This window comes from Rutilus rutilus (assembly GCF_951802725.1).
Source record: "Rutilus rutilus genome assembly, chromosome: 12".
NCBI classification, from domain to species: domain Eukaryota; kingdom Metazoa; phylum Chordata; class Actinopteri; order Cypriniformes; family Leuciscidae; genus Rutilus; species Rutilus rutilus.
The window spans coordinates 9826484-9844781 of NC_140217.1; the positions used below are offsets into that span (position 1 = coordinate 9826484).

Consider the following 18298-nt stretch of genomic DNA (forward strand, 5'->3'; position numbering starts at 1 on the left):
CTTTTTTTTTTTGTCTGTTTTGGTGTGGAAAAATTATCTATTCAATTATCAAAGTATTTTTAATTGGCAGAACATTTTGATTGTGAGACACAAGCATGGTAGCTGTATTTATTTTTATTGAAGCACTTCATCAAAAGTTGATTCTTTCATAGCGTATTGAACCCAATATAGTTTAAAATCCATTTACAGTTTTACGTAGAAAAAATAATTTAAAAATACATCCAGGAAACACTGAACTCTAATGCTCATAGTGGTATGCGAGTTATTAGGCACATTATTATTACTGTACCCCATCAAATGATGCAAATCTATTCACAAAATAACAGTGAAAATGAATTACTTCACACAATACTGTCTTACCCATTACTTGGTGTAGGTGAATGGCTATTTATACAAATTATTTAGAGGCATAGAATATTTTCTCAAAGATTCAAACCACAATTACAGAAGTGTTGCATGAAGTATAAGATGGAAGCGGCATTCAAAGTAGAATCGATAGCAGTGTGACGTACTTCAACTGTTTTTTCATGATAAGGGTAAATTGCATTAAGATTGCCTAAAAAGAGCATCAATTGTTTCCACTCTCTTAACTGATAGTAACATAATACACTTATAAATAAAACCCGCCTGCAAAGGCACTGACACACGGACACTTTAACATTCTGATACTCTCTGAAACCACCAAACCTTTCTTCCCTTGGTCGGTGTCCCAAACACCATTCAATTTTAGATAGAATTAGCTTTTTCTTGGGCTGATTGTCTTTCCTGCAATAAGAAATCCAAGCCTAACTGTGATAAAAATGGTGAATCAGTTCTTCGATCAGTAGTAAATGGAACACCAACACTTTTAAACCACAGATAAGATGAAAAGAAGAAGCAGCAATGTGTCTAGATCTTCGTTTGTTTGCCGTCCACGTTCTCGCTGTGTACGTACGCCGCATTGTCTTTCGATGTCATTTCAAGCTCTTTCTTTTTCTTATCTTCTGGCTCGAGCTCCATAAATCGAGCCTCGATTTCTGTCGGGTCGATGTAGGTGTAGAAGTAAGCCATGATGGCAAAGATGACGCTCACGGCCACCAGGAGCGACGAGAACAGCAGGTATTCCGCCCACTGGAATGACACATACATTCCCATGAGCTCGTAGCAACACGGATGCCAACAGAAGTGACCTTTGACTAGGATTTTATAATAAATGAATAAAAAGTAGTGGTGTACCTGATCTGGAAGTGAGCCAGCCTCAGCCACGATGAGCACGACGATGTTCCCCACAGCAACAGTCAACAGCCAACCAGCCTGGAGGACTGACTTCATATTGCTTGGTGCCTAAAAGGGAGGACCAGCCAAGTTATGAGACATAATTCAAGTGTTTCTCAATATCGAGAGTTCCAGAGAGCAACTCCATACCTGTGAATAGGAGAAGTCCAGACCGGTGACAGAGAAGACCACTTCTCCACAGGTCATCAAAAAGTACTGAATGATCTGCCAGGCCATGTGGATGCCGTTCGGCTCGATCTCCTGCACTGCTTTAATGCTCTCGTGACACTGCGCACATTCAGACATGGCTGCTTAGTTTACACTTTCGAGATGAACAACAAATCAAAACATTGCTAGATCTGCTACTTAGTCACTACAGGCACAGTAAGTCAACAGTAGTTGAACGCTGTGCTTCTCAACCTTTTTGACCTGAAGGCCAACACTATATTCAAAGGCCCCCTAATATCAGGTAAGATATTTACTCAGGTGTACTTATGACAAAGCTGCTTGTTTCCAAGTTTTTTTTTGTGTGTGTATGTGTGTGTGTGTGCGCATTTATGTATATATGTGTAATTATCCACAATTCATTTTGTGATTACAAAAAAAATTATACAACTTCTAAAAAATATATATGTTTGCAGTTTACATCTTGATTACACGTTTTAGCATTCCAATTAAGTTGTAATATTTTAATATATCAATAATATTAATATACATTTTATTTATAATAATATATTTAAGTCATCCTGCAGCCTCCTTAAAAGTTAGCTCACATACATATTATATGTATACACAAACTTTTATGTTAGATGCGATTTATGGATTTGACAGCACTATACACACTATTCAAAAGTTTGGGATCTGTAAGTTTTTGTTTTTAAAATAAGTCTCTTATGCTCACCAAGGCTGCATTTATTTGATCAAAAATACAGTAAAAACAGGAATATTGTGAAATATTATTACAATAACTAAATAACTTTTCTATTATAATATATTTTAAAATGTAATTTATTCTTGTGATGGCTAAGCTGAATTTTCAGCATCAATACTCCAGCCTTCAGTGTCACATGATCCTTCAGAAATCATTCTAATATGCAAATTTCCTTCTCAAGGGACATTTATTATTATTCTAAATGTTTTTCAGGATTCTTGGATAAATAGAAAGTTCAAAAGAACAGCATTTATATGAAATAGAAATATTTTGCATAATAAACGTCTTTACTGTCTGCTTTGATCAATTTAATGCATTGCTAAATAAAAATAATTCTTACTGACCCCAAACTTTTGAACGGTAGCGTACAATGTTACAAAAGCTGTCTATTTCAGATAAACACTGTTCTTTTGAACTTTCTATTCACTGTTGTTCTGGACCCCATTGACTTTCATTCTAAGGCCAAAAACAGTTGACTTCAAAATATCTTTTGTGATCTGCTGAAGAACTAAATAATTGCTTATATAATAAAAGCATCTGCTAAATGTAAATAACTAAATGCATATGGAGTAAATGGCAGAATTTTCAAATATGGATGAACTATTTCTAGTCCTAACCATTCCTGACAGTGTTCACACTAGCTGTGGCTGTAAAATTGTGACTTACAGTGTCTCCAAAACTGAAGTTGCTGGGGATCAGGACTGTGTAGGAGCTTCCAAAGCCCAGATGCATGATGTATGAGCACTTCTGTCCATCTACGTCCACAATAGTAAAGTTGGATCTGGGAAGGGGACATCAAATCAATGAAGAAAAGCAGCCTAGCAACGTGTTTGCCCTGCAATTTTATCTGTACGACAGCTATTGTGTATGTGTTATATATTTGTACACAGCAGCACGTACTTGCCATGGGATACCATGAAGTATTCTGATCCTTCCAAGGGAAAGAGTGAAGCCACCTCATCCGACTTTGTGATGTTCAGCTGAGTCCTAAAGCCGTTCACAAACCTAAAACGAATGTTTGCTGTTAATAAATTTGAATTAGCCACTAATTTTCAATATTAAAAAATAATTCAAAATGCGCTAAACCTGATGGCATTCAAGCCTTGGCTCGGTTTCTCACGTGTGTCATTGAGCTGTGAATGAAAATAAAGGGTTGATTAGAACGCATGAACATAACGCCACGATGTCCTCGTGACATTACAACAACAAAAATAGTCAACAGATACCAAGATCAGCACTTACAGTCGCAAACAATCCACTAGCGTCTATTAAAACTGTGTGCCTCATTTCCTCCAGGAAAGAACCTGTAGTGTTTATTCCTCCAACAGAGACTGAAGCGTTCATAGCGTCAAGTGTCATGTATTCATCTGAGGCCTGGGGGAGCACGACAACATAGAAGAGTGTGCAAGATGTTCATGTACAGTTTAAATACAGATCTATACTGTAAAAAATAACTGTTGGTTTAACTTAAAAAAGTAAGTTACCTGGTTGCCTTAAAATTTTGAGTTCATTGAAATTAAAACTTTGAGTTAATACAAAGAAGGAGATTGGTTTAATCAACAGAATCTCAAAATATTACGTTATCTGAACCACATTAATTATCTAAATTATCTGATGGCAAAGCTGAATTTTCAGCATCATCACTCCAGTCTTCAGTGTCACATGATCCTTCAGAAATGAGTCTAATATGCTGATTCGCTGCTCAAGAAACTTTTCTTATTATCTATTTAGAAAAATAGATCTTTTAATGGAAACAATTTGTCATGAATAAAACGTTTTTATATGAAATGTAATGTAAATATAAAACAGAATTTAAAAGAAGTCTTGTCAAATACATCCTTGTTGAATAAAACTAATCATTTCATAGAAAAAGAAAATGTTTCTGACCCCAAACATTTGAACAGTAGCGTATGAATAATATAAATAAAGTCATTAAAAAAAATGACTTTAAATGACCCCCCCCCCCCCCCCCCCCCCTGAATACATAATTTAAGATGTGGTGGAAATGACACTATGGTCTGATTTTTTATTTAGTATGGAAAAATATAAAAATGACATTTCCCCTGTGACGTTTGCATATTAGGCATGACAGTAGATTCATTAAGAAATACTAGTGAGAGTGTAAAATGTTTCTGGGTTGTCTAAGAGACTATAGTGGCAAAATTCCCATAGTTTAAGAGACACACATTTGTTACTTTCTTTTAATTCTGGTTTTCAAATGGTTTCAAACACTGTTTGGTTAAATTTGATGTGCCATTGTGTGGACTTACATCAAAACCAGGAGCATGAAACGGATTTTGTCCCTCCACTATAACAGGCAGAGATGTGTTCTCCAAATTCAGGAACTTCACCTGGGTTTCAGAGCTTGATGGGAAATTGGGGATTGTTTTCTGTTGGATTACGAGACATTGGTTTTCTTAGCAGGGAACAAACAGAATATCAAATGCTTTGTGATGATTATAGTGCCAGAAAGATAAGGCATAAATCGAGCCAATAAGCATGAAGCACCAATAACAATCTTCGAGCTAAACGAAGCATCAGGTCTTGCGTGTGAGATGTTATTGCAACATTTCTGCTAAGGATCTGTTTGATACTTACGTCAATTTGAATCTGCAAAAGAGCAGCAGCCACAAACGCTAACGCCGCAAGCAGCATACCGACAGTCATCCTCCGCAGGGGCCTGGAAATAACGTCAAATCACACAATCACATAACACGTCGTGTCGCAATCACGAACGCAACTTCAATACCAGTTGCCCAGTACTTACGTGAAGTTAATATGGCACTTTTTGATTAGTGGGTAAATCGCAGAGTCCATGATCGGCACCATAATCACAATCAGCACGGGATTCACGATCTGCACCACAACACAATCATCACATCAGTGTGAGTACAAATGCACTATTAGAATATAGAATATATATATACTATATAAGTGATGGCTGCTGAAAATTCAGCTTTGACATCACAGAAATAAATTAAATTTAGTTGATAATAATATTTCACAATATTACAATATTTACTGTATTTTTTGATCAAGTAAATAAAAAGTACAATGTAATATCATCACATATTATCCTGATCATTTCATATCCTGTTAATCAGGACGAAATGATAGTAAAACACAAGTATGAACACAAAACAAAAGGATTAGCATAAATCGGCCTCACCTGCATCTGATCTGGCTGAATTATAAACGCTCCCTATAAGGACAGAGAGAGAGAGAATAATATAAAATATTGTAATATAACTGCACTGATATGTGCATTTTAGTTTCCTTTAATGCAATTGAAATGCAAAGCTTTTTCGAACTTACAAAGTTACCGTCCATAGTGGTGGCCTGAAGAGTCCAACGGGAGCCCTGGAAAGACAACGCGGCTCACATTTAACATCAAGCCGGAAAACAGATGAGTGTTTGTGTAAGAACACATTGATAGCATCATTGTGTGTTTGTGCACTGACCTGCTGGTCAAATAAGGCCCAGAACATTGGCAGAGGAATATAGAGGAACAGCACCTTCAATACCATCTTCACCTGAGCAATCAGGAGTTTCTGTAAAGAAGCAGAGACAGTATATCGTTATGTCTGTGTGGACATCTTCCTGTATTTAAAAGTTTGCTGCATATTGTCTGTGTGATGTTAGGTAACGTACATCATATTTCTCATTCGCCCAGTCCATCCAGTGCTCTCTCTTTGGGTATTGCTTACTGCGGTGTCTGAAACGGTTTTTAACTGCAAACTGTAGAAGAAAACAAAAACAACAATCATCTAGTTAGACTGGATGGTCCTTTCACATGTGACTTGATGTTGCATACCACAACAATTACACATGTAAGGGATAAACCGTGGATTATCCCACTTGTACTATGGTCATTTGCCATGGTCAAAGCTGTTATTGATGTTTGGAGCGCAATATTTGACAGGAAGGGGAAAGCTGATGGTTATTTTTCGTCAGTTACGGCTTGTTAGATCTAGCATTCTGCCCACTTTGAATCGTAGAGATAAAGTAGTGCGTAAGATTTAATTTATTTGAATGAATGAATAATAGCATTTATTTAAATGAATTAGAGAGGTATAAGCGGGATAATCCACGGCTAGCTGTGCATGGTTCATGGTTGTGAATATATATACACACACACACACACATATATATATATAGAGAGAGAGAGAGAGTATTAAAAGTTCACTGACTGAATGTTTGGCATTAAAGCCCCACTATGTAGGATTTCCGTTTTGGTCAAACAACGACCCCTAGAGTCGCTGTGGACTACTTGTATTTAACGTTACTGTCGTAAATACCACTCACGCAGAGCAGTCTCTTCACTCACCACGGCCTGATTCCCTCCCCCCTGTATACCGGTCCCCGTTCAGTCGGATAGATAGAAGCTGTAACGAGTGGAAATAAGGTGTGGCCCCTTTAAGAGCTGCGCGCGCCCTGTTTAACTTTCGGCAGTCTGTATTGTATGTGCGCCTCGAACACCCCGTAAGCGGGTTGTTTCTGTTTGACGCTCATTCTTGTCCTATTTTTGTCTATCAAGTAATGCTGTGGACGGTAGAACGTGTGACAGACAGTTACACGAGTTCGATTGGGGAATAAACACAACGCGTTACAAATCGTCGGACATCGAACAAGCACAGCTAGCCTCCGAAGATGTCTACTAATCCATCAACAAGAACGCCAGGTGCTTGTCCGAGTGATATACAATATAAGCAATATACTTACAAGTCCAACAGCATGTGAGGACGTGTTGGGGGAAGTGAGGTAGCCTATGCCGTAAAGCAGTCGAATTTTGTAGTTCTTTTTGTGCGCGGGGGTTACTACCCGAACCCCGAAGTTTAAAAGTACGATTAAAAACTATACAAACCCCGTCAGGCTATGGCAGACGTGTCATTCAACCTATTTTAAGTCGATGTACCATCACAAGGATTTTGGAAATATATTATGAAGGTTGAAAAGTTACTTAGTGTTACTTTAACTGCCGGTGGTGCCATTATTATACTATTTGCATTTACATTCTGATTGGTGTTTATCAAACATATAAGTTACATAGGGCCAGATTTAGGCTACTAAACAAGGCAAATTAGAAAATTGTGACGACGCACAAATTAAAGAACACAGACGCAGCCAGATCATTTCCATAATGACCAACACAATCTTGGTAAGAACAATGCAAATTATTGTCTGGTTTATGACATGCTTTTTAATGGGCATTAAATAATGGCTCAAATACCAATAAATTGACTAGCGCAAGCCTTAGTAAATCACCTTGCATACTCTCCTCCCATTAATGTTGCGTCTGTAAGAGAATTAGAAAATTCTCTATGGGCCAGATAGAGGTCAGCCGCAAAAATGACCCTGTCCAAGCCTTTTCAGTGCTAATTTTTCACTGCGCGTCTTTAGTAAATACTGACAATCGTTTTTTAAACACCAAAAGAGGGTTTGAAATTCAATGCACTGATGTTTGCCTACAAGAAAACCACTGGGTCTGCACCAAATATCCCTAAACTCGCTAGTTCAGACTTATGCGCCCTCCATAAGCTTTTTTAAATAATAATAATAAAAAATAAAAACTTATGTGTTCTGTGCTAGACTAACTGAGACTTGTTACAGCACTTGTATACTGCTCCCTCTTGCTGGTCTGATTGCTTCTATTGTACTCCTAATTTGTAAGTCGCTTTGGATAAAAGCGTCTGCTAAATGATTAAATGTAAATGTAAATGTTTGCAGGAATGTGAACTGTAATTGAGAAGTCTCATTTGATCACTCATTTTTCCAAAAACTTTAACACTATTTCTTCAAGTAAATATAACGCTGTCGGTGCTCTTACTCCAATGCATTTCATGACTTGTAGTAGGATGTTGCCCTTGGGGGATTCCATGATGTACATGCTATGGCCTGCAACGAACGCAACTGCACAGAGAGAAAGAGAGAATAACTTCAGTCGCTCAAGGCTGCCATCGAGTGGTCATACATGGTATTGCACATGTCAACATAAATCAGAGTAATTGAAACCTGCTGTAACTTACCAAGAGCGACTACCATGAGAGCTGCAGGGACCCCAAAAGCCAGCGGGAAACAGCTCCGCTTTGAGTAGATACCACAGTCCTGAGCTGAAAAACACAACAAATATACACAAAGACAAGATAGATTGTTCTATGTGTATTTACCAATGCACCATGAAAAATGTAACAACAAATGTATTTTTGATTTGAACAAAATACATACATCTCAGAATTGGTGTGATGAGAGTGGAGAGAAGACTGCCAGCGTTAATGGAGAGGTAAAATATGGAAAAGAAAGTACTTCTTTGTTTTTCCTGAAATAAAATAAAAATCATTATTAATATCACATATACATAGGCTACATTCAGTCCTTTTTTTTAATGCTCAACAAGGCTGCATTTATTTGATTAAAAATACAGTAAAAACAGTACTATTCAGAATTATTACTACAAGTTAAAATAACTGTTTACTATTTTAATATATATTTTAAAATGTAATTTATTCCTGTGATGACAAAGCTCCAGTCTTCAGTGTCACATGATCCTTCATAAATCAATCTAATATGCTGATTTGGTGCTCAAGAAACATTTCCTATTATTATCAATGTCGAAAAATGTTGTGCAGCTTAATATTTTTGTGGAAACCCTGATATACTTTTTAAGGATTTTTTGATAAATAGAACAGCATTTATTTAAATTTTAAAATATAAGTCTTTACTGTCACTTTTGATCAATGCATCCTTGCAGAATAAAAGTAGCCTACACTGTATACCCGAATAAGTTGGCAAAAATAAATAAAAAATTTGGTAATCACTTACATCAACATTTTTAAGTTAAGAAATTTAAAGCAGGACTTGCAGATTTGAATTACTCTTGACTTGAAATTTTTGAGTAATCTAATTCATGCATTTAACTGGTCATAATCTCAACTTAAATATGTTTAGTAGTGGAAACTTAGCTTTAACTAGCTATTTCAATAAATGCTAACTTGCTAATTGGTAACACAATGCTTTGATAGCATTATCATAGCATAGCAATTGCTGAATGAGTATGGCAATATTAAATATTTACCATATCATGCTCCACTTGTCACTGTGATGTAACCCTCTAAAAACCCATCATCACAGAAACTCTTCTAAATTAGCATAGCAAAACAATAAACACTACTAAATCTCCCACTTAACATTAATCTTGCACACACACACACAAAAAACATTATATAACTCTTAATTTAGCATTTACTCTCCCTTTCGAGTGTCATGGCAAAGCATGCTGGAAAACGCTCAGCCCAGTGTCAGTTAAATTTAAGCTTGTCTAAATAAAAAGAAACAAGTTTATAAAACTCAAAACAATTCAGATCACTTAAAAAGTGTCAGTGAACTCAGAAGAAAAGGTACATTCTAAATACTCACAAAATTGAATTTGATTGAACTAATTTGTTTAATTTAAGTTTGCCCTACTCAAACCAATGAATTGAGTGTTAGTGTTTACAGTGTATTCATTTCTTTCAAACAACAATTCTGAACTTTTTCAGTGTTGGAAAAGTACCCCAGAAATGTGTACTGCCTGAAAACATGCAAGCGTGTGTGAACCAAAATGTTACAATATGAGGAATGTTGATCTATTACCGTAATAGATACATACGGTTTTCTCATACTGTAACATTCGGCTTCAATGTGTCACAGCATGTTTCACAATTTGTCCACTGACCTTTAGACCTCACGTCCCTGTGGCAGGGGCGGAGGGGGGTGTAGGGATCTACGTGTAGTCACTTCATATCTCTATTTGTTAATCTCTAACACTCAATATCAGAGACTTAACCTTGAGCTGATAACAGCTGATTTACACTGACACAAGAATGTGCTGCTGAATTCAGTTCATCCTCTTTAATAACTGATTAGGGTCGGGTGTGTGTCTGTTAAATGCATGTATATGTGTGTGTGCATAAGAGTCCACATGCCTGGTGATCTTCAAACTGATCTCCTCCAAACGCTGCCACACAGGGTTTAATGCCTCCTGTTCCCAAGGCAATGAGGATGAGTCCCAGCATGGACAAGGCACTAAGATAAGAGAGGAAATTTAAATTTGCACTAAAGACACTCTGATCATGCAAATAATGTGATGAAATAAACCAACAATAGCAATGTCAGTATATTTAAAAATGTGGCACCTAATAAAGAGCATGCTATTTGTTTTCTTTGACTCATATTCACAATAATATCATCTATTTCCAAATTGTTAATGATAACGCATTTCCCAAGTGGTATAACTCACACATGAAAGGTCATGTTGTCAGGGACACCGTCTCTATCGGTATCTGTGATGTCATGGATGGCACTGACAGCCATGACCAACTGGCCAATGGTGTACACTATGGACAGGTACACGATAGTCCTGTGAAAAGGCGAGATGAGGGTTAATGTACAAATACATTGTGACTATGGGTACTTAGTAGGGTAGACCATGTACAGCTGGAACAGAGGGACAGTTGAAACACCTTAACTTGCGCGCACAACACTGCTTAAACGAGATATTTGCTCCACATTTGCATAGTAATTTTCTAAGATCAAAGAGGATGCATGTGTGGAGCATCCTACGACTTTTCCCTAAATAAACTCCAAATTACTGCTTATTAATAGTTAGTAAGGTAGTAGTTAAGTTTAGGTATTTTTTGTAGGAATTGGATAGGGTTAAGGGATGTAGAATATGGTCATGCAGAATAAGTACTCATTTATTTATAAGTACTCATAAACAGCTAATATCCTAGTAACATGCATGCTAATAAGCAACTGGTTAATAGTGAGAATTGGATCCTAAACTAAAGTGTTACCAAAAAATGTATTACATTATTATGCAAATAGAGCATATTCCATGACTGTTTTAAAATAAATGGCAATTATTTAAGTTTTAATTCCACACTTATTTGCCACACAACGGGTTTTAAAATACACACACTACTATTCAAAAGTTTGTTGATGGTTAGATATTTTAACGTTTTTGAAAGAAGTTTCCTATGCTCATTTATTTGATCAAAAATACAGTAGAAATATTCTTCCAATTTAAAAGAACTGTCTTCTATTTTAGTATATGTTTAAATGAATAGTTCAGCCATGAAACTATTCACGAATACCATTTCCCTTTATAACCTCGATTCCATGTGCAAATTCTTATTCTAAGCCTCCACCTCCCCAGCACCACCTGCCTCAATCTGCAGGAAACTGCTATTACTCCAGTCTTCAGTCACATGATCTTTCAGAAATCATTCTAATATGCTGATTTGCTGCTCAAGAATCAATTCTTATTATTATCAGAACAGCATTGTTTAAAGGAACACGCCGACTTTTTGGGGACTTTAGCTTATTCACCGTAACCCCCAGAGTTAGATAAGTCCATAATACCCTTTTTCATCTGCCGTAACTCTGTCTGACGCACCCACCGCTAGCGTAGCTTAGCACAAAGACTGGAGGTAAATGGCTCCAGCTAGCATACTACTCCCAATGTAATGCCGATGGCTGTGTCTCATGTGACCTTGTTATTTGTACACGCTGTGACTATACAAATCACAACATGTAAATAGGAAAATGTTGGGTGTTATTTTGTCACTTATTGGGAGCAGTATGCTAGCTGGAGCCGTTTACCTCCAGTCTTTGTGCTAAGCTAGGCTAGCGGCGGGTGCGTCAGACAGAATTACGGCACGCACGGAGATGAAAAAGGGTATGTATGGACTTATCTAACTCTGGGGGATATGGTGAATAAGCTAAAGTCCCAAAAAGTCGAGGTGTTCCTTTAAAATGGAAATATTTCGATTAATTGAATGCATCCTTGATGAAAAAACAAACAAAACTTACTGACCCCAAACTTTTGAATGCCAAGTAGCTGTTTTTAAATTTTAGGCAAACTATCATTTACATTGATTATCATAGCTAGGGTCCTTAGAATCAAAAAGTCCCTGACTTGGTATACTGCATATTGCATTCCTAATAGGGATTGTATTCCATTTTGAACATAATTCTAAAACTCACTTGAACTTTCCCAGCCACGAGTCTGCAATTATGGCCCCCATGATGGGTGTTAGGTAGCACAGAGCCACGAACGTGTGGTAGATGGTGGTGGAAAAATCATTGTCCCAACCGATAAAATACTTGAAGTACAGCACCAGCACCGCTGCAAAACAGAGAAAGGAAAGAAAAGCACAGCAAGAGATGGATGGAAAATATTAAGAAGGAAAGGAATAGAGATAGATGGAGGGAACAATGTGAGATAAGAAGAAAAAGAGTCAGCTGTGTGAGACCATCTATGCAGAATTTTGCAGGAACAAGTAAAACATTATTTCATGTGTGTATGTTTTTTGTGTATTCTTACCTTTCATGCCATAGTAGGAGAATCGTTCACAGAACTCATTCACCACAATGAAAAATATACTGACAGGATATCCAAAGCAACTTGGCTACAATGAAAAAAATCACAGCTTAATTAAAATATTTCCTAATAATGTGCTCTGTCATATTAGTTCTATAATACGTTTTATATGATTATACTATAAAAACACAATGCTTACTAATTATGTGTTGATGTGTATATATACATGTATAATATAGAGTTCTCACCCTTTCTTTCCTCTCCTTTTTTCCCTCTATGTCTGCAGAAATTATGTAAAATGAAAATGTCATTAAAACAGTCCTAATATGGATTCGAGTTATTTCAAATGTCTTCACATTGTAACATATACTTGCACAAATTGTGCATCATCTCGTTTAAGCAAAGAATACACACATTCACTCTTTCTTTGCTATAAAGTCAGATGTACAAATCCAAAGTTAACAGGAATTATTATTATTTTGTGTCCATAAACATCCAGGTTTACTCACCTGCCATGATGACTGAGGCTGCCTTCTAGTCCTCTTGTAAAGAATATCCTTTAATATAAAGATGCACACTCACTCACACACTCACTCTCTCTCTCACATACACACTCACACTATCTGGGACAGACAGAGATGTACCCAGACGGAGACAGGTAACAAGGTTTTATAGACTCTGGACAATAAAAATTTTAACTGGGTTAAAAAAAGATTGAGGTAAATGTTTATGACAGCATTTGTGACCTGTGACTATGTGTGTGTGAATGAGTGGGAGGAGGCAATTGAGGAACAGTTTAGTTATTTATGGGACTCTTATCAAGTTATACAGCCAATCAAACGATAGTACTTTTTGGCCTTTGTAATAAAACAGGCAAGTTTATGAGTAATTAATATACTCATTTTTTCATCCCAAAAAAAAAAAAACTATATAAAAAAAAGCACTAAACATCATTGTTATACATGTATAACAATGATGATTAGTGCTTTTAGTTTTTGTAAAGTCAAAGATTTAAACATGAAACAACAAATAAAGTTATTTTTATTTTATTATATTCTTTTAAAACTCACTTCAAATCATTTAAATACACTTTTCTGTTGTTAATATTGTATCTACCCAATAATAATTCTGTTTATCTTACAAAACCTTCAAATCTGACTCCCACGAATGAAGTTTAAATGGAGGCTGATTTAAAATAATATTTAACTTTTCTATCTGAAACAGCTTACTGAGAGCATGTTGATTAGATATGATAAATAATGCTGCCGCATCAAAACATTCCCAACAACACATCACATGATTGTTCTAAATACCCCCAATAATGCCATTTATCACGTTGTCTAGAAATCCCCGTAACATAGACAAACGCAGCCGCTGCATACACAAGTCCCATTTACATTATGGGATTTACTGACTGCTAAGTTAGAGTGATGTGAATGACACTTTCACAAAGCACACTGTCAGCTGTTAAACAATGTTGAAATGGCTTGCGTAAGCTAAGTGCACTGAAAAGCAGACGATAACCTGGACATGAAGACTCACATTAGATGAAAGGTGTTTGAAGATGTCTAATTCATTGGAAGAGAGAAGTAAACAAACTGCCCTCATCCACACAGAGATGTTGCTGCGATACAATGGTGACAGTGCTGGAGAGGGGGGGCAGGGGCAGATCGGCACGAGCGACTGTGTGTGTAGATTGAGAGCAAGTCAGCAGGTTTTATTCAGAATGCACTTTAAAAAGCTAAATTAAATCTTATACTTCATCAAAATTCTCTATCTCTTTTGAACAATATATAATGTATGGGTGCTTTAAAAGTGGCAACAATCACATATAACAGCATAAAAGATAGGCCTATGTTTTTGCAATCGTGCTAAAGGTGGTACGCCATAAACCAAACATAATAGATATGTACTGTACAGATGAGGAAAACAAATTCGTTTCTAATGATCTTCATAAGGATCTTGGTTGGTGAATAATAAAGTTCACCGTAATAAAGATGAACATAAAATGAATATGTTTATAGGGAGCAACTTTGAATGAAAAACAAGAACTTATGTAAGATAATACATTTTATTCAGAGATTTTGGGGACATTAATATCTTTCCAGAACAGATTCTTTTAAATAAAAATACCCCCCATATCTAACCCCCGATACAAAACAATTTACATTTAAACAAACATAAATGGTTATAAAAATCCTTGTTTATTCTTTTGTCCATTTATATATATATATATATATTTCACATCTAGCCTTTGGCAAGAGATCTTAAGGGAACCAAAACAAGACAAAGACAGAATTATTGCACCTCAGCTACAACGAAACAGCACTTGTTCCTTGGCTTTTAACTAAACGAGGGGGAAAAAATGGAAGTGTGGGCTAAAAAGCTTGAGTGGCTCAGGTGATCATGGGTATTTTGTACAGTAAAGCTCAAACTTCCTGCTACACTAAAGCACAGTTATATTCTCTTTGCTACCAATCGATGGACCGCTACTGCCTCGGACACAGGAAGTGATGTCGCTAGCTTCTCTCTCTCAGCACAGAGCAGCAATTCACTTCCGGAATGGGGGAACACATGGAAAGATGAAGCATGAAAATGTAAGAATGTAAAAGTAAAAAGGCATTTTTTTCAAGTTGTTCTGGTTGTGGAAATAAAAGTGATAGTCTCTACAGGAAACACCTGTGAACGGAGGACTGGAGAGGATGAGAGAAGAACAAAAACACCCTCTTTCAATTATGTCAGTCATATGGGAATAGTAACAGGCCATTCCAAAGACCGGACACACCTGATCTGTCCTCAAGTCCTGGATTCTGATAGATGGGCGATCCATTCCAGACTGAGCAGAAACCAGGCTGACAATGAAATACCACTCTTTTTTTGTTCTTCCGCTTTCGACGCATTCCAGTCTGTCCGTCTTTCCGGCTGTGGGAAGGGTCAGAGCTTTAAGGCCAGGGGTGAGAAGTCACACGGAGGAGGCGGAGCTGGGCATGCCATGCAGGGTGGTGCCGCTGGGCGTGCCACTGATGGCATTGAAAATATGCAGCGAATCAGAAAGAGCGCTCTTGGTTCCGCCCTCCACAGCGGAGATCTGAAAAAGAGGAAGAGTGCAGGATGAGAAAGAACACTGAAACTTGAGGTGTACTTAATTTTTAAAAAATATGAAGAATTCATTGCATTATTACCATCCGATCTACAAAGGCCAGCACAAAAGAGAGAGAGAGAACGAGTGAATATTAAACATAAACCAACATTCACGGTAAACTACCAGTGTAAATATTTCAGATTCCACGTGTTTCCATTGGCGTAAAGGCCCCGATATACTTCAAGTGAAATCAAAGAACGAAATGGTGTCATTTTGAACAAACTCAGTTTGGTCCAGCTGGTAACGAACTACCATTGGTCCACTACACAATAGGCAGGCTCTGAAGCCCCGCCTTCTTTGATGGGGAAATCTTCGGTTCAGTCCATTGAGGTCAGACATGAGTAAAAACATTAACACAATGGAGAGCTGCTTTATTGTAGAAACTGAAGTTGTAATTCTAATTAAAAGCGACACACTGTTTTTTCATGATTAATACTGTAACGTGACTGAAGTGCCGAATTTCAGAGCTCATGCAAACATGTCCACATCTCTATGATCAAATGCTTTCTTAACTGCTGTTTTCTCACCACTCATTTCTGTCGTGTGTTTATTTTGTTATTGAGAGGAAAGTGCAGCAAATATTTACATAATCGGAAACGCCCCTCCTAGGGGTGGCGTCGGGATGTTTGCTAACAGTATATCACTGCTAAGGTATATCAAACTTCTTTTTACCCCTAAGTGAAAAATGAAAAAGAACTTTCCCGTGAGTATATCGAGGCCATTAGGGAACCAAGATTTGTGTGTATGTGTGTGGTTACCTGTTCATGCATGATGTGTGAAAGCTCTCTGGCCAGGTCTTTGTAACTGGCTTTCATCTCATCATGATATTCCTGTTGGTCCTCCTTGATCAGCCTTTCATTCACAGCTAAAGCCTGTCCACATGCCTCAACAAACTGCCTGCATACACAAACACCATATAAACACGTATGATCAGAAAGCAGGCATTTGTGTGGAGATCTTGAAAGGCTTTTCAAATGGTGGTTATTTACCTGAAGACCTCTTTGAGCTGTTTGACTTTGTTATCTGGGTATTTTTTGGCGCAGGCGTCATCAAGGAAAGCTCTGGCATACGCAAGTGGCCCAGCATTGACCTAAAGAGAAAGTATTTAGGGAAAAATAGATCAGTTCAAATCTGTGTGTGTGTGATGTAATGGTAAAAGTGTACTTGGGGCTGGTTTTTTTTTTTTGCAGGAATTAAATGACTGAAAGTGTCACCATGAAAATAACCAAAAAATGTAACGTCAGTGCAAAAGGAAGAACGTCTCTACAAGGAAGAAAGGAACTAAATAATGGCTTAACTGAATTCTAAACATGGGGTGAAAGTGTTTGCGAATCAACACGATTGCTTTGTTTCAATACCTATTGAGGTGCCTTGTCTACTGACAGAGATTTTAATTTTAGACATTACCAAGTTGCTGTATTATTAGTCCATAGTAGCCGTTCCTACTGCTGAACAGCCCAAAATGTTTAGTGGGCCACATAACTATAGGTATGAATTAAGTTTTTTACAGTTATACACTACTGTTCAAAAGTTTGGGTCTGTAAGATTTTTTTTTAAATGTTTTTGAAATAATATGTTCTCTTACGTTCACCAAGGCTGCATTTATTTGATAAAAAATGCAGTAAAAACAGTAATAATGTGAAATATTATTACAATTAATGTAATTTATTCCTCTGATGGCAAAGCTGAACTTTCAGCATCATTACTCCAGTCTTCAGTGTCACATGATCCTTCAGAAATCAGTCTAATATCCTAATTTGTTACTCAATAAACATTTCTTATTATAACCATTGTGTTGTATTTTTGTGAAAATCATAATACATTATTTTTGCAGGATTCTTTGAAAAGAACAGCATTTATTTGAAATATGTATTTTTTGTAACATTATAAATGTCTTTAAATTCAATGTTCAATCGATGGATAAAAAAGAATACAATTATTTTCAGAATATCCGATCAAAAACAGGATGTTTTGCCAGTAAAAATAATCACTGGATCAGTTTTCATGGCACTAAAAATGAACATTATGGAGCATTTGCATATAAATTGCTGCAGTGCATAATGTGTAATTGAAACCTGTTTCCTTTGTTGTTATGGTTGCTAAGTAAGTTTTCATTTGCTGCGTTCACGCCAGGTCGTAGTTACCGTAGTCTCGAGATGACAACACGAAGCTTCTATTCAAAGCTGTTCAAAGTACTCGGACTGGAATTATGCATTTCTATGGCATTGCTATCAACAGGTGCGCTCAATTTGAAGTGGCGCTGCGCAGACCGACTTGCGTATGACAAAGTATTCTAAATACTTGTCTAATATACTATGTCATACACCTATCGGTCTGCGCAGCGCCGCTTCAAGTCAAACACACCTAGCGCCTAAATGAAGATGCGTTCACACCATGTGGTAATTGCCGTAATGATTTGAAATATAAAAAGCCTCCACGTGCTTGTAGAACTTGCAAAACTGTAGTAATTACAAAGCGTAAACTCGCAATGACGATTTTATTTTAGCGTTATTTCAATTAACACAATTTTTTTTTCTAAGACTACCAGAGGAAAACAAAATCTTATTATAATGCAGTGTAACGTTTGCCACAGGCTCTGTATCAATGCCTA

The 18298-nt window shown here is 36.9% G+C and overlaps 2 protein-coding genes across 4 annotated transcripts in view; both read right to left on the reverse strand.

Moving 5' to 3' along the window:
* Window positions 1-192: 192 nt before the first annotated feature.
* slc15a1b (solute carrier family 15 member 1b) lies at window positions 193-13181 on the reverse strand. Its single transcript, XM_084426997.1, has 23 exons — window positions 13055-13181; window positions 12794-12825; window positions 12549-12633; window positions 12209-12350; window positions 10461-10580; window positions 10147-10246; window positions 8411-8501; window positions 8212-8295; window positions 8013-8095; window positions 5837-5923; window positions 5647-5736; window positions 5501-5545; window positions 5355-5387; window positions 4953-5041; window positions 4784-4865; window positions 4456-4575; window positions 3428-3559; window positions 3272-3318; window positions 3086-3190; window positions 2852-2966; window positions 1405-1542; window positions 1216-1323; window positions 193-1110 (listed from the first exon to the last, which is right to left on the reverse strand). The coding sequence occupies exons 1-23, from the start codon at window positions 13059-13061 to the stop codon at window positions 889-891; spliced, it is 2157 nt and encodes a 718-aa protein (XP_084283123.1). The 5' UTR covers window positions 13062-13181; the 3' UTR covers window positions 193-888.
* Window positions 13182-14359: 1178 nt separating this feature from the next.
* Window positions 14360-18298, reverse strand: part of dock9b (dedicator of cytokinesis 9b) — a 169928-nt gene continuing 165989 nt past the window's right edge. For all 3 annotated transcript variants that reach the window (XM_084425011.1, XM_084425010.1, XM_084425012.1), the window contains exons 51-53: window positions 16677-16777; window positions 16446-16584; window positions 14360-15633 (exon numbers count right to left, since the gene is read on the reverse strand). In XM_084425011.1, coding sequence (XP_084281137.1) covers window positions 15508-15633; window positions 16446-16584; window positions 16677-16777 — 366 coding nt within the window. In that variant the 3' untranslated portion in view covers window positions 14360-15507. The remainder of the gene's footprint in view (window positions 15634-16445; window positions 16585-16676; window positions 16778-18298) is intronic.